Raw genomic sequence first — 26,830 nt, 5'->3', positions numbered from 1 at the left:
GGCCCGAATTACGGTGGGGAGGTGAGGGGTGGGTGAGAGAAGGAAAATGGAAGGTCGGGGACAAGATGAATTCGGAGCTCGCGCATCAGCCCAGGAGACTGGGAGGGGCCTGAGCGGTCACTGGACGTCGTAATGGAGGAGGCTCGAGGGGGTTCTCAGAGGCAGGGGACACCCGTGTTTCTAGTTTGATGAGCTAAGGTATAGCAGTGCCACACAGCAGGGAAGAGAACTCAGAAACAGGAGTGGGGGAGGGAACTTAGTCTCAGACCTGTCATCTAGAGGTACTGACGGACACAGGAGTGAGCTCCGAGGGGCAGGGGCTCACAGTGTGACAGCTATCAGGCCACAGGTGAAGCAGAGGCCCCAGTGGGGGATGTGATGGTCCGGGGAGGGAGAGCTGAAAGAGGGGGAAGGCCAGGGGGTGCTTTAAGGCCTGCAACTGCAGGAAAGCAGACTTGGCAGGCTGCCCTGGGAGACTGACTCCATCCAGCCCGGGGCCAAAGAGTAACTCAGGATCTCCCGTGAGCTTGTCTAGACTCTAATGATGCCCCAAGCACGAAGCAGCTGCAAGAGAGGAACAAGCACGGTCTTCAATCTGCCAAGAAGGAAAGGAATTCGATCACCTGGAATGCTTCATGCATCTCTCACTTCCAAGAGTCAGCACCTAGCATGGCCCTGGGAACACGGGAGCACGGAGAACAGGAAGTGCAGCATTTTCAGTACGTGCACTCGCCGGGTGGAGGCAGAGGGCGGCGCCAGGGAAGATCCGGAGTCCCCACCCGGGGCTGCCGCCCCTCTCCTGCCGCGTAGGTTGGGATGTGCGCCTGTGCTCAGGCTCGGGATGATGAGAGATGTGGCACAGCAGGCGACCTGGATGCACCTGTACGTGGGAGTCCTTTCCTTCCTACTCGCCGGAAGGGGGCCTGGACCCCCGCTCCTCATGCACCCTCGATTCAGGACCCATGAGTCGACTCCCGCCAGTCCTACGCTCCGCTCATACACGCGCGGCGGTCCACACTGCTCTCTGGGAGCCTTCCCCACAGCTCCTCTGTAACCCTTCATTTTACCCTGAGCTCACTGTTCTTCTAAGTCAAGAAAGACCAAGCCCACACAGCCCCCAACCCCGGGGCGCATCCTAGCGGATGTCCAGTAGCAGACGACGGCCACCTCCCGAGCCCCGCCCCTCCTCCTGGGCCCCTTCGGCTTCCCTTCTTCCTCCATCTCCTGGAGCAAAGCCCAGGGTTCTGGCCTTGGCACTTGCTCCCCCTTGTTCCGTACCAGGAGTCACCTCCACAAGGCACATTCTGAGGTCTCTGAGCCTTTGACCTCTTCTCCCAGGGGCCACCCTCAGGTCCCACCCCCCCTTCCACGCAGACCCTCCGGCAGCACTGGATACACTCTCCTGGGACACTGAGCGCCATGACCAAGTCTGCCAGGCGAGGGACTCCGAGAAGCGCCCCGTAAAGCCCGCCTATGCTACGTGAGGTCACACACACGGAGAGGCCGGATCTACGTTTTTTTTTTTTTTTTTTTTTTTTTTTGCGGTATGTGGGCCTCTCACTGTCGTGGCCTCTCCCATTGCGGAGCACAGGCTCCGGACGCGCAGGCCCAGCGGCCATGGCTCACGGGCCCAGCCGCTCTGCGGCATGTGGGATCTTCCCGGAACGGGGCACGAACCCATGTCCCCTGCATCGGCAGGCGGACTCTCAACCACTGCGCCACCAGGGAAGCCCGGATCTACGTATTTTAAATGCTGTATTGGGCAAGGCTGGACCTGGAAGTCAGGTTTTTACATGGTAGTTATCTAACCAAATCCTACATTTCAGCTAAAAAAGGCCCCAGAGATGTCCAACGGATGCCGAAGGCGTTCTTCTCGTTACTCAGAGAGGTGCTGAGATTTGGGCCGTGTCCACGGGGCTGACCAGAGGCAACAAAGGTGGTGGTCTCGCCTCTTCTCTGCCAGTCCCGAGGCTGTGCTGAGGCCAGCATCCACGTGCCCAAGCCTGGTCGGCCAGAAAAGAGAAAAATCACTAACGGGGAAAAAAATTCCTCTCATCCAACCTATAAATTTCAGCCCTCAACTATCACAAACGTTACAAACTTATGTACCTTGATTTGATCCCAACCATAAGCTTATTATAAAATAAAAATGTAGTTCAGGTAGAGATAAAGGCTAAAAACAAAAGCACCCCCGGTTGTGTGCTCCCACAGGGCACAGCTCTGGGGAATTTACACTTTCAGAAATCCCCAGGCCCAGTGCAAAAAGGCAGGGAAAAACCCACTTCGTATCAGGGTGGGGTATTGCTTTGATGGAGGGTGGAGGGTCAGAAAATTCTTTTGTTTCCTATTTTATTACATCAATGGCTTGAAAATTTTTATTTAACTTCAGCAAATATTGGAAATAGAAAAATGAATTCTGCAGAATTTCACAAATAAAATTTTCAATCTCTACTAACAAATGTTATCATTTGATGGCTAAGCAATTATAATGCTATGAACATTCACCACAATGAATGTGCTGAAATAGAAAACAGGCAAAAAGAGACATTAAAATATTACTTACAACAGCATTATTACAACATATTTTCTTTAAAATTCCAACATGGATTTTTATCACTTCAAAAGATATACAGCATTTCCATTATATTTGCAAACTTAACCTTATACATCTTTTAAAATCTTGAAAAATTCTTAAGCAGTCTAAAAAGCACTTAGCAAAGTTGGTAAGTCTACGTAATGGACTACTATCCGCTCCAGTATCAACGTGAGCTGAGGAGAGGGCTGTAAACACTCAGTACCACACAGCATGCATAGGCTATACTGACCTTCCTTCTGCTGCACTGCGACGTTACTGCGCTTGTGCTTTACTGTAAGTAGGGAAAGCTGCAGAGATCCAGGGAGTGGCAGAAAGAGTATTTGTTTTTGAGCATTGCACAAGATCACTAGATTCAAATTAGCTAACCACCTTGAGTCAACTTGAGGCCAAGTTTCACTTGGTATTAAAAGCTTGAATCCTGGGTCACTTGATTTAGATCAGGCTAGACAAGAGAAATGAGGCTCTCGCGTGGGCTGGCTCCATCCGTCCTTTGCTCATATAAGAAGGGATCCAGTTAGTGTAATGCACTATTTGGCTTATTTTTGGTCTGTAATTATACCAATAGTACATCTGATATTCAGAAGGACAAAAATAGGGCATAGTTGAAATTTAAAGTGACAACGAGCACACTTAGAGTGGTGTGTGATGGTTGAGAGAACTTTATAAGCACAGAAAACTACTGCTTAATTAGTCCACCACAGTAAGCTTTTAAAACTCAACTATTTTTTCTTTTTCATCTTTTGATTAGAGGTTTATGACTATCAAAAGCCACCTTGAGGACCTGGTGTCTGGTAGGCACGAATGTACCAAGACGACACGGGGGAAGCGGGGCGCGGAGGGGGTCACACTAACCTCAGGCTCCTGCTGACACCAGCACCGACCTGCACCACTGCTCACCTGATCAGCACAACTGAGGCAGGGCTGCTTCCTGGTTAAAAGACCTATATTACAGAATCCATCACTGCTTATGACCAGTCAACACAATATTCAAGTAACAAGGTGTTTAAATGAATACGTGAAAAAAAATTTTACCTAACACTTTACACACCTACATAAAATTAAATAAAACAAACTTTTAATGCATATGCAATACAACTTATATCTTTTAGGATTTCTAAACTAAAAGTTAAACTATCATTTGCTTCAATGGTACTATATTTTGCACAATAACTTATACTTAGGAGAAATTTTCCACAAAAAATATATATAATTATGACATTCACATTGATAATTTTTAAGAAGACAAAGCTTAAGTGAACATTGCATCCAAAGCAGTTGCCACTGTGTCCCCCTTACACATCCAAACACAGCCTGCTGATGCACCGAAGTCTTGATAAGTTAAAAAGGGTCTTCCCGTAAAATAAGACCAAATCACTTGGCTTCTAAAGCTAAGTGATATCTTGCATTTACAACATCATTGCAAAGACAGTGTAATGAAACGGTTTAAAACACAGTGCTCTCTTACGCATGAGACTACAATGAAGGCCGTTGGGCAAAGACAACTGCCTGTTTTCCTTCTGGCAAGTGAAAGCGACATGCCCCTCCCCCTCGGAGAGAAAGCCGCAATTCAACTGCTGTGAGAGCAACTACTCCAGCACGTGACTCTCCGGGACTGGGGCCCACTTGGTGCCAGGAACCAGGTAAGGGGATGTCTGAGCACAGACAGAGGCCTGGCACTGCTGGGATGCCTGCCGCGCCACACAGGACCCAGCACCAAACCTTCAAGCACTGCCAAAGGGGATCGATTCTTAAGGAAAATAGCCTGGGGTGAAGAGAGGAACAGCAGCTCTACTGGCAGGGAAACCACTGCAGCAAATTGCCTACTGCTTCCGTTAAGAGGAAGGAGGTCTCGAGAAGAAGCAAGGAGAAGCGAAATCTTCTTTCAGGCCTAGTGTCCCCTTTAAGCGACGTGCAAAACTTATGCCGCCTCTTACCCACGTTTTTCCTGCCATTTTCCAATTACGCAGCAGGCTCATGATAAAAACAGAATGAGCCCTACGCTGTGACTAGTGTTACCGTGCCGGCCCGTGTAGGTGGGAGCGGCGAGCTGTGACGCCCCTAGCCCCTCTCACGCTCTTCTTCACCAGCTCCTGATCAACAGACACCTCTCGCAGGGACAAGAGTCGAAAACCGGCAAAGTCCCATTTCACTCCCCTTTCGAATGACCTTTCTCCAGATTTCAAAAAAAGAAGTACAATTCCAAACAATCTAGGTTCCTTGCTGACCTCTTCCTAAAGAGAAAACCAGCTGACTTTAAAAAAAAAAAAAAAAAAAAAAAGCCAAGGTGCTTGGGAGGCAAAACACATCAAATTTTAATTGCATATTTCAAATTCTTAAGAATTCTGTTTATGCCTTAAAGCATCTGCAATTTTTTTTTCTTTTTGGTATTGAAAGCACGAAAAATATTTAAATGATGCAAAAACCAACAACAAAAAAAGCTCCTTCAACACATTTAGTGCAGGCTGAACCAACCGTGGGATGGGGAATGGGTCACATTAGAGCACACCTCGCAGTCTACCCTCAACCCCTCAAGAGCCCACGGTCTGGCAAGAGAATAAAAGTGATTATGGAAGTTTTAAACATTTATTAAACATTTGTAATTGTTCCCAGTCCAACCAAAGGCATTACATACCACTTCGCAGACTGTTTCTTTCCATCTTGGTCTCACTAGAGCCAATAACTGATCACGTCTCTGTCCTGTACTATCGATATAATATTGAGAGAAGATGGTGCTCATGTGGTCACATCAGTACATGACGGACACAGAGGCTATGTGGAGTGACATGTGAAAGGCCAGGCATACCGACAGGACGGGGAACAAACAGCATGTAGTTTTTATAAAACCATCACCAGCTACTCCAATACCCTTTATTATTGCCCTAACCTGACATTTAAAATCTGCACACTGTCAAGAACCTGCAGCAAGTTCTCCTCTGTCTCCTAATCTCAGTGATGTCATCTTTGGCAAGCAATAAACTTTAAAGAAGAAATAAGACACCGAAACAGAAAAAGGGTTGAAAACATGGTTGCCAAAAGGAGAAGGCACCAATTCCAAATGTACAAGCACCAGGTACAGTGGTATAGACCAAATCTCTTGGAGTCGGGCGGTGGTGCGGGTGGGGGGTCAGGAACAGACAGGGTGGCGCCCATCCTGGGGTGACGACCTGCAAGCTGACGGCACGAAGTGTTGCGTCCACGTTCCCTCTGAGCTAGTGTCCAAGGACAGGTGCTGTGAATCAGCTTCCTACCTCGCGGGAAGGGAGAAGGGAGAGACTGCAGCCAACTACATTTATAAACCATAATTATACCGACATTTAGGGAAATATGAGTTGCGTCAGGCTGTTTGGCACGATAAGGGTTATAATGCAGTCTGCCAATATATCGTGATTTCCAAAGAAGCATGATATCACTTAGGTGGATGCCGCAGAAAAGAACAAGGGAAACTTCCTAGAAGGCCAATGGGGTCACAGTTACTCTGAAAATTACATTATGCACAAAGTAGAGCTTGCAGGCCATGCAGGAACAGAGTCACGCCTTCCAAGTCGACTACCTGTTCTGAAGCCGCCGACGGGGAATAGCTGCTGTTGGTGGGCCGGGGCTCCGACTGAGGCGGTGGTCCCCAGGGTCGCAGGAGGCGGGCAGGCCACGGGACCCCCCTCACTTAGGCAGAGCGAGAGACGCAAAGAGCTCTCCGGGAAGTGGCGCCAACACGGAGGAACGAGCAGAGAATTAAGGCAGATGTAGCACAGGACTGGAAGTGTATGCCTTTTTGGTAATAGCTGCTTGTCCACAGAGATGTGATGCAGATGGCTAGGTGATGTCTTGTGATACCTGAATCCTGGATAACACAGTCGTCCATACCAAGTGCTCAAAGCCACCAGAGTTTCTCATGAGGCAGATGCGTATCTGACGTCAAGAACAGAAGCAGCCTGAGAAGAGGAGAAAAAGCAGAATCAAAGACAGGTAAACAATATAGGGGGCTTCCCTGGTGGCGCAGTGGTTAAGAATCCGCCTGCCAATGCAGGGGACATGGGTTCGATCCCTGGTCTGGGAGGATCCCACGTGCCGCGGAGCAACTAAGCCCGTGAGCCACAACTACCAAGCCCGTGCGCACGCCTAGAGCCCGTTCTCTGCAACAAGAGAAGCCACCGCAATGAAAAGCCTGTGCACCGCAACGAAGAGTAGCCCCCGCTGGCTGCAGCTAGAGAAAGACCATGCACAGCAACAAAGACCCAACGCAGCCAAAAATAAAATAAATAAATTTACTTTAAAAAAAGACAGGTAAACAATATAAACTGCTAACTCCGGTCTGGTGCAGCCCAACCCACCCTGCCCCGCAAACACAGGGCCCCGAGGCAATGCCTGTGCTGAGGCCAGGCGGGCCGACGGAGGGCGAGAGTGTGGCCCCTGCGGCCACGTGTCTTGGGTTCAAATCCTGGCTCTGTCCTTTCTAGCTGTGTGTCCTTGGACGAGGTATCATTTCTCTTTGAGCTTCAGTTTCCTCATCGGCAGAATATACATAATAACGATGTCTACTTCACAGGATTAAATAAGAATCCCTGCAAAGGGCATATCGGCACAGTGCCTGGCAAACAGCAACACTCAGGTGTCCTAGGACCCGCCGTAGGGTACACCATGGTGCCTGCCCCGTTCAGCAAACAGCCACCAGAACACGCTGGGGTACAGACGATACCAAAGATCACGGGATCTCCTTAGAAGCTTCAAAGGCATTTCTTAACTCTCTACTCTCATTTTTTAAGACTGACTTCCAGACCCAAGCCTAAAAGTCGTAGAGCTCACTGCTACCCCCGTGGTGTCTTACTTCTAAGGAAACAGCTGAGATAAGAGTCCAGAATCTGAAAGCAGCTGCGCCTTCAGGTGAAATCCCAATTTATGAGAACGGCCGTTAGTCAAATCAGATTTCTCCTCACTAGTAATACACTCAATCACTCTATAATTTTAAGCGAGAATGTGTATCTCCAATTCAGTCACTTTTAGCATCCCTCTGTGCTTTTCTGACACCTCCCCATACTCTATCCTTGGCCACCCCAGAGAACTCTGAGTCTCAAAAGCTCAACCCTCTTGGGCTGCTCTCCCTCCTTAGCTCTGAAGGAAGAGAGCCCGCAGCTGACAGACCGCTATGTTTCCAGAACTTCTCAAATCTGATGGCCTCCCCCCTGTCTGTACTGCATAAATACATAAAACCCGAGGGCAGGCAGGACACCAGCAGACATCTTTCTCAGCAGCTGGATTCCAAAGGATAAACAAGAATGGGAAATTACAAGGACACTAAGTTCTGAGCACTGATTAGACAGACAATTAACCAGTTCCCTTAGGCCCTTGGTGGACACAGAGAAGCAGCTGGTCCTTACAGATTAATTTCCTTCTGCAAACTAACATATGGAGAACAGAAAACCAGGGTGGTGAAGCAGGAGGGCTGGTACCATAAGAAACATAAAAAGAAAGGGAGGGACTTCCCTGGTGGGTCAGTGGTTGAGAATCCGCCTGCCTGTGCAGGGAACATGGGTTTGATCCCTGGTCCAGGAAGATCTCACATGCTGCAGAGCAACGAAGCCCGTGCGCAACAACTACTGAGTCTGTGCTCTGGAGCCCGCGAGCCACAACTACTGAGCCTGCATGCCTAGAGCCCGTGCTCCGCAGCAAGAGAAGCTGCTGCACTGAGAGGCCCACGCACCACAGGAAGAGGGGCCCCTGCTCGCCGCAACTAGAGAAAGCCCGCACGCAGCGACGAAGACCCAACGCAGCCAAAAATAAAAATAAAATAAAATAAAATAAATGTATAAAATAACAAAATAAATAAGAAGAAAGGGATAAAGAAAAGGAAATATAGGCATGCACATGCGTGCACGTCTGTGTGTGTGTGTGTGTGTGTGTGTGTGTGTGTGTGTGCGTTAGAGAGAGAGAGAGAGAGAGAGAGTGAGTTAGTTTTAAATGACTAAAGAAGTGAAAAAATTTTAAAGGAGCTATAAAGATTATATATTCGGGTTGAGTTAGATAATCCCATTCCTTCTGAAGAGAAAGCTGGGTAAACAGACACAGGGAACATCAGCCATCAGAGAGAGAGAAGACGTGCTGCTGGGCGGGGGAGGCCAGCTATGGCCGAGCCAGGCAGACAGGCTGAGGGGACTCTGATGTGCCATCAGCACCGCAAGCGGACCATGAAGGATGGAACTTCTGGACCAACAAGAAACGAGGAAAATGTAGCTGACTTAACCTAAGCCAGTCAGTCAAAGAGCCAGGCCTAAGAAAAGCATGACCCTGGGTCCTAAATCTACTATCTCATTTTTTATGCTAACCCTGCTGAAGCTGGCTTTGATTAAATTTGAGAGGCAGGTAATCTGAGTTTCCTATTATTTCTGCTTCCTGGGACTTAAGTCAGAAAACATACTGCGAAGAAAGCTTTCACTCTCGCAAATTCTGACGTTTTTCCCCCAGTAATCCTCATCTTTTCAGCGCTTCCTAAACTGAGTCCAGGACTTCAGGGAAATTAATTTGTTGCTAAAGGGGAAATTAGCACACAGACAAAAATCACTGCCAACAGAGAACAACACCTTTGCTGTGCTCATGTGCTCTCCTGCTCCTGGGCAGGCCGTGCCTGGGTGTGACTCAGGGACCCCACTCACATTGTCAGTACTGTAGGTTTTGTACACTTAACTACAAAGATTCTCTGGTAGAAGGCTCTAAAGAGTCTAACTTTAACAGAACTAGTGTTTATCTCCTGACAGGCCTGCAAAAGCCACTCGCTGGGTGTCCTCTTCACACGGCTCTCCCCCGGGGGGAAAAGGGCAGCACGGGCAATACAAAAGAGGTAACTCCACATCACCCCTGCCTCATTTGGGGAAGACGCTGATGAGAAAGTGATAAGCAAATTAACCCTTAAATTGCCATGTCAGTGAGCAAATGCAAATGTGAAAGGCAGCAGCAATGAACTCTTGGCCCCCAGCCCTGCCTCAGCATCCGTGGGTGGGGGGAGGGGGGGGGTAAACGTGCAGAGGGAGGGGCAGCCTCCACAATCTCCCCCATCCCGACCTCCGATGAAACCCGTGCCACCACCTAGGAGACGACCAGGATGGCAGCCTCCATGCAACCCAGGACCTACAAGTGTCCCCATCAGTACTCCAGCAGGTCAGCCCCAAAGAGCAGCACGGCAAGCGGATGTGGAAGCAGACAGACCAGGAACCTGCAGACTCCCCGGTGCGCTCGTAAACCTCACAGGAGATGACAGCACATTTCACACGACTGAGCTTTACTGATACTCAAGGCACTTCTAACTTACGGTTTTAGGGCAAAGCTGTCATTGTATTTAAGGAAATATTGGTAATGTGGAATACTCTGTGGCCGGAGGAAACCAGGATGGAATTAAGAATTTGTCCAGAAATTAAAATGTGAATAATATACGTAGTGACCAAAAAATGACTGAAGTCAACACATGTATTATGGTATTTACAGGTAAAAATCAAGTTACTGACATAGCTGAAACCTGAAAGTATTTCTGCAGCTGGAAAAGGTCATCAATGAAGACACTAACTGGAGAACTGAGTATGAATCTGGCAGAGATCAACTGTTTCAGACTTACCTCGTCTTCCTCTTCAGGCATCTTGACAGAATTATCCGGGGACGTTACAGGTTTCTGGTTACTGGGACCATTGGTTTCTTCCTTCCCGTGTTCTGCCTCCCATTCTTGTAAAACTTCATCTATGTTGAAGCGGCGTCGATAATTTACAAAAAAGTTTTTCACTTGTACCACTGATTTGTTCCCAATCACATCTGAGATTGCCTGAAAATCTCGGCCGTATTTCCTGATGGCTAAGGATGTAAGAAAGCATTTTTTTCAACACGACAAAAATAATAAAACACACACACACACAATTGAGACTTACCCCTTATCCAGATAAGGAAACATAGAGGCTTTCAACAGCAGGTACTACCTTAGCGCACTAATGGAAAAGAGTAGTATAGAGTCCAGTGTGGATGACTGGCAGAGACACTCCATGTGACCCTGTCACGCAGGGTCTGTACCTCCCTGACGTATGTCGCATGGTAACTGAAGTCACCCAGCAATTACTCTATGCCATGGACATCCTACACTGGCCTCTTCAGGGTCCCCAGGACTAGAACACCTCCAACCATACAACCCCAACACGCGAGTTGTACTTCCTGACTACTCAGAACCCAACGAGGAGCTGCTAAAGTGAAATACACCTTTAAACACGGAGGCTTCCAGATTAATTTTTACATCTTGTGAGACATGGGAAAGGAAAAAAGTAAAGCCCAAAGAGAATGCAGTAATTTAGCTAAAATGATGCCCACTAGAAGGACGTAATCCTCCAAGAATTTGTTTCAACATGAATGATGTGCTGGGAGCAGGATGGGGTATAATTTTTTCCTTGAAGCGACTGCTGTTCCTAAACCTTTATTTTATAAGAACTTCCTCCTACCTTGTACGGCGAGAAGCTGCTCCTCTGTGGTCCAACGTGCGTTACATTTCTGAATGACCTGGGTATTCAAATGAGTCCTATTAGCATACTACCTTTAGAGATGAGTATGTCCTTATGAGGATTAATGAATCTTTTTCTCATATCATAATTTTAACATCAACTAGGTTTATAAAGTTATATCTACACCTTTCCTTCTAAGAGATGTGTACTGGAGACAGACAGTAAATTCTTAAACACATAAACTCAAGCGTGACTTCAAAGATGATGTTAACATAATCCTACCTCTGGAAGTCGATATGGTTCTATTCCACCATCAAGTTTTTCTTTTAGAGCACTGTTCGTCTGTTTAATATTCTGAATCTAAGGGAAAGAAGATTTTCATTTTTAAAATGAAACACTTTTATAAAGGTATGAAAAGAAGAGAGAACTGAGAAAGCTAAAAGAAACAAAAAACCAAGAGGAAAGAAGTTCCTACCCTGTAAGGTAGCCCAAATTTGAGGTCCCTATGGTATCCTTTGAGAGCAGCTCACTAAGTTCTTTAATTGACTTGCTTAGGGCACCGGACAAGAGACAACCAAGACGGAAGGGTTGGTGGTAAAAAGGTGCCTGCGCACACGATCCTAAGGCACCAGCTCGGCACAGGCGACCGGGGCCACAGAATGCACGCCTGCAGCCTGACACAGAAGACAGTGCCTGGGCTCCCACCACACAGAGCTGAGCTGAAGAAAGAGCGCAGGCAGAGTGAAGGCAGGACAGCCTCACAGCCCCGAGCCCCGCACGGACGCTACAAAGGGCAGAAGCCCCACCTGCAGGCTTCTTTAACGGGGAGGAGAAAAGAAAGCAGTATGTCAGTTTTCCACAAGGCTAATTCTGAGCAACAGTAACTTCATTTTCTCACAAATTACCTTTCCCACATTCTTGCTTTGATTCAGTGGACCTTTCACTGTCCTTGCCTAATCAAAAGAAAGACACAAACAATAAATACAAACCACTCAATCACTCCACAGCTGCTCTTTAATTCTGCACTCGCTCCTGAGCAAGCTGGGTCACAGGAGGGGGCCCTTCTCTCAACTCTAAGCAGAGGGGCGTTTCTGTGCCTAGCACTAGGGGAACTCTGGCCCTATCATTTTTCATTCTTGAATAATCACTTGAGCAAATAAGAAAGCAAGCAGAGGAACATGTTCATTTTCCCAAGTAAAACATCAAAAATATTCATGAGCAGAAGGTGCCCTTGAAAGCAGAAATCCTATTAAGGCAAAGGAAGAAAAGCAGAAATTTTAGAGATAGGGAAGGGGTGGGAGACGAGTGGAGATGGTGGTAAATCTCTCTCCTCTTCAAAAAAAAACTTTTTATACTTATACAATTTTTTAAAACCCCACTTTTGATGACTTACATTTCATAGATTTCCAGTTTCACAGATCCTTTCCTCCTTTGTTTTACTTCTTCTAAAAGGTTTAAGGGGTCGGGGGGGGGGTGGTACAGGAAAATTTTCTATGCTATGGGACCAGTGGGCAAGTAAATAAGACCAGCACTTCTAAGGACCAGAAATTGACCCTGTCTGCCCTTACCAAGGGCCTCAAAGTCTGCCAGAAATACAGTCTACTCCAAATCTTTTGTAACGACGCCACATCAGAACATAAAAACAACTGAAAAGAAAAATACTGGAAACATGCACAAAATTCACTCTACAGTAAAACCAAAAACCAGGACCTTGCTTTACTGAAATTTGTTTTAGTTTATTTTGAAAAGGTACAGATCAGAAGAAAATACTTGAAATTCACTCACAGTAAGTAATTCCAAGCTCTCAGACCAGCATAAGCTGACAGAACTCTCTCTGATAATGAAAATATTCTGAACTTGGGCTGCCTGACAGGGCGGCCACCTGCCACACGCTGCTAATAAGCACCTGAAAGTGGCTTATCCAACCGAGGAGTCACATTTTTAATTTTTCCAATTAATTAATCCGAACTAAAATCTAAAGACCACACGTGGCTACCACACTGAACAGCACAATCTTAGACTCTTCTCAGAGCTCATGGTTACCAAGAACCCACAAAATACCCACAAAATACTGCAAGGCACTCGGATTATGCTCCCTGAATTCCAAAAACTAGGCCTAGAAACTCTGACAGGGAATGAGCAAATTCTCAAAAGTCAGGGGTCTAGACATAACTGAGCTTCATAGTTAGTATTCATGGTAAACCTTGTTTCATTTATAGCAGGGGTTGGGAAACGATGACCTACATACCAAATCCAGCCTACTGGCTATTTTTATAAATAAAGTTTTATTAGAACACACACACAAAAAAGTCAGGGGTATGTCCACTAGAACACATATTCAATTTCATGTCCCCCCCCAACCCATCCCCTCCCCCTTGGCATTCCAGTTACTCTCTTCCTTCTAGCTAGTTATATATATATATATATATATATATATATATATGTATGTTACAAAGCTGGGCGTGTGTGTGTGTGTGCGCGTGTGTGTATCGCATTGTGATTAAATGATTAAGTAACAGGCATTTTCCAACCTGTTCAACACATACATTTTCCCTCTAAAATCAATGGATAAAGCAGCATTGAGATTGAATGAGGGGCTACAAGGTAAAACACCCACAGATCCTGAACTAAAAGTTAGCTCTATGTTTTCATTTACCTACGTGTCTGCTCCTAATCATTTTACAAATTAGCAAATGTCCAATGTTTACTCATCAGAATAAGAATAGGGATTAGTTGCCAGCATCATGCCAATCGGAAAGAAGCCAGAGTGGCAACAAGCTGGATAAGAAACAGGATACAAAAAGTAACCAGCATTTAAAGAAAAAACAAAAAAAGCAGTTGACTTGGCCTGGTGCCTTACCTAGAGCTCCTGGCTGAACACAACTTTCTTTTTCCTATTTTATTGGGTATTTAGTGATTCTTCTCTAAGGTCAGACCATTTCATTCTCTCCACCCAGAAAGACCTGATGCAACCAGCAGTGTCTGCTGGCTAACCTGACGGCCGTTCCCAGCCCCCTTCTCACTTGTATCTTTGACAGCGGCTGACGATTTCCTCAGCGCTAGGAGGAGCCGGGCTGCAAAGCCCTGCCACACAAAGTCCAGGAGGTTCTGGGAAAGCAAAAGCTTTTCCTCCACCCCCTCTTCTTACTGCCCTGAATGCAGACACGAAGGTGACAAAATGGCTTCTGCAGTGTCCAGTGTGAGGCAACAAGCAAGATGAAAAGCCTAAAAGCTAAGAATGGTGGAGCAGGAGAATCTGAAAGAATCTGGGTCCCCGAGAGCATCACTGAACAGAGGAACTAACGCCAGCAATCACTGATGTTGGAATTTCTTGTTATTTGTTAAAAATAAACCCTTCGCTGTCTGAGCTGCTGTTAGTCAGGTTTCCTGTCCTCATCGGATGACGGTTTCCCTGGCAAGCAACCAGACATGGGGGCATCCAGAATAGCATGCCCACTGTGTGACTGACCGCCATGTGCATCTGAAGGGCAGCTGGCAGAAGCCCTAAAGGCTGTGGAAAGTAAACAGCTGACCTCACCTCTTAGTAAGTCGGCCTCTGAGCCTTCTCTCCAACAATGTCAGCTCTGAGCAGCTACCTTCAAATAAAAAATTCCTGCTCTTGGCCCTGGCTCTGAAAACCAAAGCCTCTTTATCTATCATACTACAAAGTCAGTAACACCTCTGTAGAAGAAAGGGTCTCTTTCCTTCTTTGACATATTGATACCGAACAGCAAGCGTCAGGAACTCACTCAGCAGAGGGGATTGAGGCCCCTCGGAGAGGAAGGTGAAATGCACAGAGGAGCTCCCAGCCCCAGTCACAGAGCTCTCCCAGCGGAGATGCAGCTTACTACGACGCCCTCACACATCCTGTAAGATCAGGCAGGCAAGGATTAATCTCATTTGAAAAAAGAGGCCCAGGAAGATTAAGTGATTCTCCTAAGATTAGAATGCAGCTGTGGCAGCCGCAAGCCCGCAACTCCGAGGGGCGCGCCGGGTCCTGGTCTGTGCAGCCTCCTTCACCAGGGGACAGCCGGGGCCACAGACCCCACCCTTCTCTTCTCAGCCCTGCCAAGGCAGCCATCAAGATTGACAAATCCAAGGCAGCACGAACTAAAAGTGAGCCACCAGTCCATAATTCATCTTGCATTTGGGGTCGGGGGGAGGGGACTAATGGAAGGGCAGCACTGGGCTGCTCGGCTAACTTTTGGGTTTGACTTTTACACAAAATCAGACGAAAAGACAAGGAGGAGCCATTTCTCACATGAAGCACGAATGATCAGGAAAGGATGCGTTTTAAAAACAATATTCTTGGGGCTTCCCTGGTGGCGGAGTGGTTGAGGGTCCGCCTGCCGATGCAGGGGACGCGGGTTCGTGCCCCGGTCCGGGAAGATCCCACATGCCGCGGAGTGGCTGGGCCCGTGAGCCATGGCCGCTGAGCCTGTGCGTCTGGAGCCTGTGCTCCGCAACGGGAGAGGCCACAACAGTGAGAGGCCCGCGTACCGCAAAAAAACCCCAGAAAAACAAACAAAAAAACCAATATTCTTTACAAGAGCACCAGAAATGTACCAAACATGTAGGAATAACACTAATAAAGGAAATACAAGGCTTATTCATAGAGAATGACAAAATACTGGAAGAAACTAAACATCTAGAGAAGTGCAGGGATATATCATGTTCATGGATCATGAGATGTTAATTCTCTATATTGATCTATACATTCAACACAACCCCAATCAAAATTCTAGCAGAATTACTATTCTGGAAATTGAGAAGGTGATTCTAAACTTTATATGGAAATACAAGGGCCAGGAATAGCCATCTTGGAGGACTTCTCCTACCACACATATCCATTCATGATTATGTATTATTAAGACCATATAGTACCGGTGAAAAATGGACAAACAGAACTCCAAACCTGACCGATACACATAATGGACACCGGATTTCAGACAAAGGTCCCACAGCCTTACAACAGGGAAAGGGTAGTCTTTTTTAATGAATAGTACTGGGTAAACTAGATATCCATATAAAAAAAAAAATTTGACCCTACATGTAACAACAAACAAACAAAAACACTACCAGGTAGACTGAAGATCAAAATGTAAAAGGCGAAACAACACTTTTAAGACAGTGTGTAAGAGTATCTTCATGACCTCAGGAAAGGTTCTTAACAGAACTCAAAGAGCACTAACCATAAAAGACGAGAATGAGAAACTGGACTACCTTAAAACTAAGAATTTCTGTTCATTAAAAGACACCACTAAGAGGGCTTCCCTGGTGGTGCAGTGGTTAGGAATCCACCCGCCAATGCAGGGGACGAGGGTTCGAGCCCTGGTCCGGGAAGATTCCACATGCCGCGAAGCAGCTAAGCCCATGCGCCACAACCACTGAGCCTGCGCTCTAGAGCCACAACTACCGAGCCTGCGCGCCTACAGCCCGTGCTCTGCAACAAAGACAAGCCACTGCAATGAGAAGCCCGCGCACTGCAACAAAGAGTAGCCCCTGCTTGCCGCAACTAGAGAAAGCCCACGTGCAGCAACGAAGACCCAACACAGCCATAAAAAAATAAATAAATGATAGATAGATAGATACCACTAAGAGAGTGAAAAAGAAGCCCTCAGAATGGGAAACATGAGACCATTCCCCCACCGCCCCCGTAACTCCACAATGAGGTCACACAGCATGGTGGAGGGGAGGGCGCTACTGGCATCCAGTGGGTCGAGGCCAGAGATGCTGCTAAACATCCTACAGGGAGCAGAACCACCCCCAGAACAAAGAAATTATCAGCCCCAAATGTCAACAGTGCTACAACTGTTGGAAATCCTGATGTGGTGCAACCAGAACTCACGTAAAGTGACGTGACCACTTTGGGAAACTGTCTGGCATTGTTTTTTAATGTCGGTCGTATGCACACTCGATAACCCAACAACTGCACTCTTAGGTGTTATCTCCAACAAAGATGCACCCACAACACACCCAGAGGCACAGAAAACAACGTTCCTATCAGTATCATGTGTAAGAGTCAAAAACGGGAAACAACCCAAATGTCCACTCAAAGTAAAATGGATCATCTGTTGGGTATTTATACAGCAATGAGAAAGAACAAGAAGTATGGCTGTTACCTGGATAGATCTCACATGCTGAGTAAGAGCCAGACACACACACACACACACACACCCCTACTTTATCATTCTGTTTATATAAAATCAAAAACAAGATAAAAATAACATATGGTTTTAAGTCAGAACAGTGGCCACCCACCAGGAGAAGGTGGGTAATGAACAGGGGGCATGAGCGAGGCTTCTGAGGCAACGACACATTTCTCAAGGGTAGATAAAGGGGCTGTGGAGGCGATGCTCCACGTCTTCATCCAGACAGAGGTTACTTGGGTGTGTTCATATTATGACAAGTCACTGAAATCTGTATCTATATCAATATCTGTATAAAATTTCAACTTCACGGTTAATTTAAGGGAAAAAAAATCAACGGGCCTAAGATCTTCTGTCCAATTCCTTAGAAACAAAATGCGCTTTTGAGATTTGGGGAAAGAGAACATCCAAGTGAGTGAGAAGTAAGAACATGTCTAAAGTGCAGTTAACTCTTCACCCAGGACTGGGCTCATGGGTACCTGTCGTTTGATTGACACCAGCTCCATGTCCAGTTGTCTCAGCACCGTGGTAGCAGCAGTGGCATTGGCAGAAACAGCCTCCACGTCTTCTTGAGAAAGAAACATTCCTTTCGGAGGTTTCCTTTTTGCTCTATTTTTAGCTTGTGTACTATGTTTTTCTTTTTTGATCTGAGGAACTGTCTCAGTAGGGGGCACCTGCATGATACACACATTTGATAAATGAGAAACTAAAAAAACTAAAATGCCAAATGAACAGTAATAAGCATATTTTCTTAACATGGCTCCAAACAATCTAAGACAAATACCACGCCATATCATAATTGCCATCTACAAGTTCTAATACACAGCTAACAGACAAAAACATTGGCTACTGAACTTTGGCTAAATAAACACTTCAAAGTGGACTCCATTTCCTTCCTATACAGATACATCCTTATTCTATAAACCTCTGACAAGAAGGACTCCCAGCTTCCTGCAGGAACACAGGAAGAAAAAATAACCTGTATTCCCTTCTGGTGAGCTTTGCATTTATGAATAAGGAGTTATTTTACCCAAACAGTCCCTAGCAACTGTAGATGGACATAAGGCCACAGAAAGAAAAAAGAAAAAAGAAAAAAAAATGATTCAGCACATGTATAAGGATCCACTTAAATTCTTTAAATCTTTATAGATGGTTATAAAAATAAAAACTTCAATATGAAACTTGTTTATACACCTTTTCGGTTTCTTTTTTTGGATGACACAACTTCTAGGGCAACTGTGTAACTTGCTTCAAAAACTATATGCTGTCATTTAAAAATGCATGACTGCTGCTTATTTTTTTAAATGCTTTCTCTAAAACCAAAACCTTTGGAAATGAAATGCACTAATATCTTGGCAAGGAAAGGATAACATCCTAGTGGCAACCATTTTAAGAACAAGAAGTTTTGGTTAACTGTTTATAATTTCATCTTGTCAGTGTATTAACATTGGCTGGTAAAGCTGAAAATACATTCAGCTTTTTGCTTCATATTTTAAAAGACTGAGATAAAAAGGCAATGCAAACCATGATGGTAGCAATAAGCTCTCGAACAAGTGGTAATAAACAACACATAAAAATGTAAGTAGACAATAAGCTATGTTCTGCAATAGCGCTATGCTATTCAGTAAAGATCACCTACTGACCATCTGTCTGTTTTTGTTTTTGTTTTTTAACATCTTTATTGGAGTATAATTGCTTTACAATGGTGTGTTAGTTTCTGCTTTACAACAAAATGAATCAGTTATATATATACATATGTTCCCATATCTCTTCCCTCTTGCGTCTCCCTCCCTCCCACCATGTGTCTGTTTTAATAACATTTTAGTAGGTAAAGAAACTGAGATTTAAGCATTTTTCTTTTTAAATTAGAAACTGCTATATAAATAACAATTACAGAAATTAATATAAAACCAAGCCTCTTTCATTTAAAATGTTCCACTGAAGAACCTAATAAATAACAATGCATCAAAACAAAGCTTACTAAAAATTGCAAGTACAATTTGATTTCCCAAAAACCAATGTAATTTAGCTAATCCTTAAAATGATCTTGTTATTTGGGCACTCATATAAATCACTGGTAAGAGTGCTATCCAGAAAGAATTACCAGTTTCCTATTTGATAATATATACCATACCAAAAGAAGCCTTAAGAATATATCTAGAACACTTTGACTCAATAATTCAACTTCCAGAAATTAATTCTAATGGAAAAAATTAAGTGCACAAATATGTAGTCATGAGATCAGCATTTCAGCATTACTTACAGGGAAAAAGACTGTAAAAACCCGTATAAGATTAATTAACTCAGTTATAAAAGATCTGTAATGATGGAATAACATACAGCTATGCATACAAATACGTTTGACATAAAAATATGTTCAAGGTTCAGTATTGACGTTCCTCAAGAAACTAAAAATAGAGTTGCCATAAGATCCAGCAATCCCACTCCTGGGCATATATCTGGACAAAACTATAATTCGAAAAGACACAGGCAGCACCCCTATGTTCACAGCTGCACTATTTACAATAGCCAAGACATGGAAACAACTTGAATGTCCACTGACAGATGAATGGATAAAGAAGGTGTGGTACATGTATACAATGGAATATTACTCAGCCATAAAAAAGAATGAAATAATGCCATCTGCAGCTACATGGATGGACCTAGAGATTATCATACTAAGTGAAGTAAATCACAAAGAGAAAGACAAATACCACGTGATACCGCTTACATGTGGAATCTAAAATAGAACACAAATGAACTTATCTACAAAACAGAAACAGACTCAGACACAGAGATCAGACTTGTGGTTGCCAGGGGGAAGGGGGTTGGGGGACGGATGGACTGGGAGTCTGGGATTAGCAGATGCAAACTATTATATACAGAATGGACAAACAACAAGGTCCTACTGTACAGCACAGGGAACTATATTCAATATCCTGTGATAAAGCATAATGGAAAAGAATATATACATAAAACTGAATCACTCTGCCATACACCAGAAACTAACACAACATTGTAAATCAACTATACTTCAATTTAAAAAAAGTGTTCAAGGCAGAGTAAATTGAAAAGGTTATAAAATTATATATTAAGATCCGATTTTATATTTTTTAAGCATACAGATTCAGAATTATGTATAGGCATATATATTTTACAGAGGAGGTCGTCTGGAGTCACCAAAATGTTAATAGTGATATGGGTGATGAAATGATAAATCATTTTCATTTTTCCCTTTTGTTTAGCTGTATTTCCTACATGTCTATAGAATCATATATTATTGGTGTAATTTTAAAGTTTAGGTATGTCTAGACCCTTTCGTTTTTCTCATACTTTAGTACCTTTTGAGATAGAAAACCTTTTCAGATTTTACTGAAACTACAGACTCTGTCTTTAGAAAAACACTTATGTGAACACATGTAAAAGTCATGCCCATGCTGGGATTCCGTACTCCACCCTGAATGAGGGGCTGATGGGCACCAATGGGCTGAGGCCCTCTTTCCTCAGCTGTGGTGGTGGCACCCATCAGGGAACTGCTGCAGGCAGCTCTGTACCGTGGGGGTCCCCAACTAGGCCACAGAACTCTGGTCTACCCGGAGGGCCCTCGGGGACCCCACATACGCTTTATTCAATTTTTATGAATGGGCAAAATAATGCAAGACTCTAACCCCCATTTCAAAAGGCTAAGACCGTCCAGACACCCCACTGTTCTCAGTGGACAATTTACAATAAGTAAATGTTATAGATATACCCCCCCAAAGTCATGTATAATTGTAGGGATTCGTGGACCTCTTGGATCCAGAGACTATAAACCTTTGGCGTAATGATTTTTAAAACTTGAAAGATTAAAACTTCACCATGACCCAGAGGGTGCAGGCCCCGGGCAGATACAGAAGGAAGGCGGCCACCAGAGCCGAGGAGGGGCCAAGCTCGAGCCCGGTCCTAACAAGGCCCCTATGTAAACTGCTGAGCGAAGGGCCCAGGCAAGAAGGCAGTGAGAACTGTTACCCTACATAAAAACTTTCCTCGTTGATGCCATTTTTTCCGTTAAGGCTTCCTTTCTCGTATTTCTTAGCAAACAAAATTCTAAGTTCTACAAAGCAAAGTTAGTATTGTTTACAAAGCCACACCATGATGCCTTGTACACAGCACTTAATATATTAAGTAGAATGAGAAAAAGGAATGTTTTGCTTATGAAACTAGTAATGAAATTTATTTGTCTTAACAGTACTGGGGGAAAAAAATACCTCCTTTTTGCTTTCCTTGTTTTGATCAATCTCAATGTCAATGGCATTATTTCCATTTGTTTCTTCCAGTTCATCCTCACTGGAAGACAAAAACAAGTTACTGAAAGATTATTTTGTACTAATTCTATTTAATACACAAATATAAGCAATATATTGATTTAATGACAGATGTAATACAAAATTAGTATATGTTTTCAGAATGCTGAGATAAATACATTTTTACAATTCAAATGAAATACCAATTCCATAGCTCTTTTAGTCTAAATGATTAAAAAAGCTATTAAATGGGTTTCTAACTCCCAAACCAGGCCTAAAACATTGTTGCTTTATTATTTGTAAAGTGTTTTCTCTCAACTAAAAATGTCAAATTTAAGACATTTACTTTAATTCTCCATAAGTAGCTAATGGAGGACCAGGACATGATCATTAGATATAACTGAGAAATTATTCAGGAATAAAGCCTATTGTATTGGGAATAAATTCACCAACAAGTAAAAATCCATGTTCGAGTCCCACCTGTCTACTCACAACTACACAAGTCTGAGAATGGAAGAGGCTTTTTGGTGGCTCGAATAACTGGTATTTTAAGTTAATTTTAAAAAGAACGCTCGCAAAAAAAAAAAAAAAAAAAAAAGAACGCTCGCATTGATATGGTGCATGCTTTTGTTTATATCCTTCCATGCAGTATTTCTTACTTAAAAAGAAAAAAAAGGGCTTCCCTGGTGGCGCAGTGGTTGAGAGTCCGCCTCCTTTTGCTTAAAAAAAATGTGAAAGCGAAGGCTCACAGAAGCCAGGCAGCCTGCCCCAGTCTGCCTGCAGCTAAAGCCAGCTGAGCAGTGGTGGCAGCAGAACACTCAGGGTTTCAAATGTCAACACCCACTTTGTCTCAGGAACCCATCCCAGGTGACGCACCCACTGTGCTCTCCTTCTCCCCCAACCCACCCCCAAGGCCCACAGTGGTAAGAAGTTCTGGCTGAGGAAAGCATGTCTGAGAGGAGAAAGAGCCAGGGGTGGAGGGAATTTTCCCAGGCCCTGCCATTCCTTTCACAGGGAGGTCCCGTTAGAAAGACAACAATCTCTCAGGTGCTTCTGCCATGGCCAGGGTGCCCCTCCTCTGTTTGCATCCCGACGGTGTGAAGGTGCACCGGGAAGGTAGGAGCACCCTTGTGCAGATGCAAAGTGAGAACAATGCCCTTATCGCTTCATCCTCAAGGATAACAAATCCCAATCTTTTTTTTTTAATTTAATTCTGATTTCAGCTTAGTAAACCGCACTTGTTTGTAGTAACAGACTTAGTTTATAAACAGTAAACTAGACCTAACATATAAAGGAAACAAGGGATTTTAATCAAAAATTGCTATAACACTAAAAACAAATTCAGTAGAGTTTGCTACTTTTCTTTGGTCACAAAGAGTATTGATCCATAAATAGACCCACTAGTTATGTATGTTGCAAACTAAAAAATATGCAGATGTGTCAAGGTCAACAATTTTATAGAATCTTATGGTTGGAAAGAGCTTCGCAGGTGTCTCCAAAAGTGATAATTCTCAATCTGTCCCCACAGGTTATTCTCTTTCATTTGAAATCATAAGATACTCTCCTAACACAGGGCCACAGAGATCATATAGTTTATACTTCTTCATTTTATTCTGTATTGTTAATTTATAAAAATAATATATTATAGAAAATATAATTTTTAAAAGCCACCTATGTTCCCACTACCATAAAACCCACTATGTTTGTGTGCTGCTTTCTAGACCTGAAGCATCTTCATTTTAGAGCTGAGGAAACAGAGGCCTGGAAAGGAGTGCATTGACCCAACCTGCCTGTGAGACCATCAGCAGACCCTTCAGTTGAGACCAGAACCCACTTCTGCGGGTGAGCAAAGGCCGCTTCCCTGACTCTGCTGTATGTAAGGCTGAGGGCGTGATGGTTAAGGTGCGTCCTATGCACTAAGCTGTCCTTAAAACTAACCTCCTTATTAAGAAGTCATAAAATGTTCCCCTCTCACTCACTCACATACACAAAATGGATGGTAAAAAAAGGAAGAAGGAAATCTAAACTGTAGATTTTAACATGCCAAACATAAAAACGTCAACTGAATCCTGCAGAAGCACACCAAGTAAATTTCAACATAAGAGGAGATTCCTTTTTACTAAAAGAAGACACCCTTAAGGGGCACAAAGGAATGTGTTGGAAAGTTCACTCATTCAGAACAAAGTGTGCTGACTGCAGAGCGGTGAGAAAAGACACCTTCAGAAGGTAGCACTCATGCATTAACACAGCTCATGAGCATGGGGCTGAAGAATATTTGTGTATGTTCTGGTTCCAACAGGAAGGAACTGGGGGAAATCCGGTCCCGCTACCTTTCCTTTGTGTACCCACCAGCTCTTAGAAATGCCAGTGCAAAGATCTCCAAAGGGCTGAGACACCACCCCGCGTGCATACTGACCTTTCCTCCCGCTCCCGTTTCTGTTTCCGAGCGTGGCGATCCATCACGCTGGTTTTAGTCCTCGTCTTCTTCCAGGAGTAGTAAAATTTCACCAGGCTTGCTATAGATTTATCAGGAAGCTAAATATAAAAAACGAGTTGGCTTAGATTTAAAGCTAATCTTTAAAAATCAAATGTGTGTAGATATATTTCATAAGGATCACTCTCATGTATTCAGAAATGTCCTAAGTCACAGCCATTTTTCTCTGAATTCACAAAAGAATTCTCATCGATACATTTTCAAATTACTGAAGTTTGACTGTAAGTGAAACTTAGCCCATGAAAGACTGCAGTCAGCTTAAGATGAATCAGAGTTTTCACACGACTACAGCTTCTAACATAACTTCTAGGTTATTTTTTTAAAAATTCATTTTAGCACTAATGTAACCATCAGTAAGCTTTCACAGTAGGAGTCCACCAAATACCTTTCTAGAAGTGACAGGTCAGCAAAACTCCCCAGGGAGACAGGGGCCCCATGATGTTTGGCCTCATCCACCATCAGAGACCCTTTCTATCAGAACACTCTGGGGGGACTTCCCTGGTGGCACAGTGGTTAAGAATCCACCTGCCAATGCAGGGGACATGGGTTCAATCCCTGGTCCAGGAAGATCCCACATGCCACGGAGCAACTAAGCCCGCGCACCGCAACTACTGAGCCCACGCGCCGCAACTACTGAAGCCCGCGCACCTAGAGCCCGTGCTCTACAACAAGAGAAGCCACTGCAAAATGAGAAGCCCGCGCACTGCAACGAAGAGGAGCCCCTGCTCGCTGCAACTAGAGAGAAAGCCCGCGTGCAGCAATGAAGACCCAATGCAGCCAAAAAAAAAAAAGGACACTCAGGGTCGTCCCGACAAGAGGGGTGGGGTGGGGTGGGCTGAGGTACAGCTGTCAAGCTGGGAGGTGCTAGGGAACAGCTCACTCTTGTAATGTGAAGCCTCTCACGCACCCAGCAGCTTGCAGTGAGCTGCTTCATTAAAAACGGGAACACTCATGCTCGAGGATGACAGCCCTACCCCTCAGGTACATTGTGGGGCGGGGGGGGTTGGGGGGGCACACAGTGAATGGTCTCACCTACTCACCATTTGCTGGATTCTATGAAAAGTTTTCCCGTGAAAACTAAAGGCTTGCTCAAATAAGACTTTATCTTCCACAGTCCACTCATCTGGGAAGGGGGTAAAGTTGGGCAAATCAGCCAATGATTTTTCAATATTATGCTTATGCCAAAAGAGCATCCCAAGAGCCTAGAAAAATAGTATCAGTGAAATTTTTAGACCAACAACATGACTGACATGACTGAAACATTAAAGTGGAAATGAGGCTGGCACAAGAAGAGCAAGTATTTCTTCATACCCAGACAAATTCACAAATGGCGAACCCACATACACTGCTAAGTGGCAGACGCTGATCCGTGCCCTTCTGTACACTAACTCATTTGTCTCGAGCCCTATGAGATAAGTTCCATTATTCTCAATTCTCAAGTTGGAATATGGAGGCCCTGAGAAATTCAGTAACTTGCCAATGGTCACAGCTAGTAAACAGCAGAAGCAGTGGGACTCTGGAATCTGTGCTCGTACAGGGTCACACTCTAAAGCCACTGGATATGAAGGAGAAAGTAACTCAAAAAGCACACAATTGTTTGTTATTCTTTTGCCAAAAAATTTCAAATCTAAACAGTTTTCTCCAGCTCAGAAAGGAAAAAAAAATACAAATGGGTAAGGAACAAATTAGAAACAAGAGAATTCAGGAATACTTTCCAAAGAAAACTCCCTGTACGTCAATTTTAAAGTGGAAATGATCATACTTTTGAAGACCAAAATCCTTAAAAATTCATACAAGTGTAATCAGCAATCATCCAATAATAATTACACTTTCTAAATAGAAAAAAAATCGATGATTTTCTGAGGAGCTTTGTGAAGTTCATAAGTAGGGTTTGGAGAAAGAGAAGCATACACTTCTTGCTTTGAAAGATTCTGAAACTACTTTATTGTAATTGGTTTTCCTGACAGTTCTACCAGGGTAGAATGACTAAAAGTAAGGCCAAGGCTAAAAGAAAGGGTCCAAGTCTATATAACCAAAATCAGTGGTATCCTCAGGCATTAGGGTAAATGAAAAATTTTGGTAATTTACAGGCTGTAAAATCTAGATCAGTACAAAGGAAAGCACTAATCCAATTTAATGTGATTACCTAAAAGAATCGTAATTAGAAATAAGGCTGAAATAAGATATCATCACACTTTGGGAGAAAAATTAATCTTGTGGATTTCTCATTAATTGGCTCCAAACAATTTTTTAAAAACCTTAGTCAAATTTTACAACCAGAAAGTGATTCAAAGCAATTAATATTAAAACAGGTTTGAGTAGGTTTGAGTGTGACACCATGAGTCAGGAAAAAAACCATCACACAACCACAAGAATGATAAACAAATCCCATATTCAAATAGGAAAGCATTATGCCCAAGTATCCAGCACCTAAGAGCCACTGCTCCCCTAAACAGTGCAGACTGGCAGGAACACATGCATGCTTTTCCAATCAAAGGGTCCTCTACCACTCATCTCAAGCAGTAGAAAAGGGGACTAGAGCCTTGTATAATACTGCTAGTGACTACAAAGAAAGGCTAATGAGCAAACAGTGCTACCCAACACAGAGAACAGAAAAAAATTAACAGGTCAACTGTAAACCCCATTTGTAACAACAAAAGAAAACCATGCCATTACCTGTTCCATGTTGTATCCATGCTTCTCTTTGGCAATGGCAATGTATTCATCCACTGAAAAAGAAGACAAGAGGCCGGTAAACAAACTGAGGGACAGGGCATAGTCTATGGGCACCAGAATTGACATTGACGTATATGTATTTCAGGCCGGCCATGCACAAGAATAAAAATAAA

At 44.1% G+C, this 26,830-nt stretch overlaps 1 protein-coding gene across 3 annotated transcripts in view; it reads right to left on the bottom strand.

Moving 5' to 3' along the window:
• Positions 1 to 2,361: 2,361 nt before the first annotated feature.
• RCOR1 (REST corepressor 1) overlaps positions 2,362 to 26,830 on the bottom strand; it is a 119,123-nt gene continuing 94,654 nt past the window's right edge. For 2 of the 3 annotated variants that reach the window (XM_049706347.1, XM_033420624.2), the window contains 10 exons: positions 26,658 to 26,710; positions 25,022 to 25,183; positions 23,904 to 24,022; positions 21,452 to 21,530; positions 17,684 to 17,878; positions 11,961 to 12,008; positions 11,338 to 11,415; positions 11,056 to 11,113; positions 10,194 to 10,423; positions 2,362 to 6,525 (listed from right to left, as the gene is read on the bottom strand). In XM_049706347.1, coding sequence (XP_049562304.1) covers positions 6,484 to 6,525; positions 10,194 to 10,423; positions 11,056 to 11,113; positions 11,338 to 11,415; positions 11,961 to 12,008; positions 17,684 to 17,878; positions 21,452 to 21,530; positions 23,904 to 24,022; positions 25,022 to 25,183; positions 26,658 to 26,710 — 1,064 coding nt within the window. In that variant the 3' untranslated portion in view covers positions 2,362 to 6,483. The remainder of the gene's footprint in view (positions 6,526 to 10,193; positions 10,424 to 11,055; positions 11,114 to 11,337; positions 11,416 to 11,960; positions 12,009 to 17,683; positions 17,879 to 21,451; positions 21,531 to 23,903; positions 24,023 to 25,021; positions 25,184 to 26,657; positions 26,711 to 26,830) is intronic. The other variant, XM_004262420.3, reaches the window with a different exon arrangement.

The sequence above is a fragment of the Orcinus orca genome, chromosome 2, assembly GCF_937001465.1.
Source record: "Orcinus orca chromosome 2, mOrcOrc1.1, whole genome shotgun sequence".
NCBI classification, from domain to species: Eukaryota; Metazoa; Chordata; class Mammalia; order Artiodactyla; family Delphinidae; genus Orcinus; species Orcinus orca.
The sequence above is the reverse complement of the archived record's forward strand: the minus strand, read 5'-3'. Positions and strand labels throughout refer to the sequence as shown.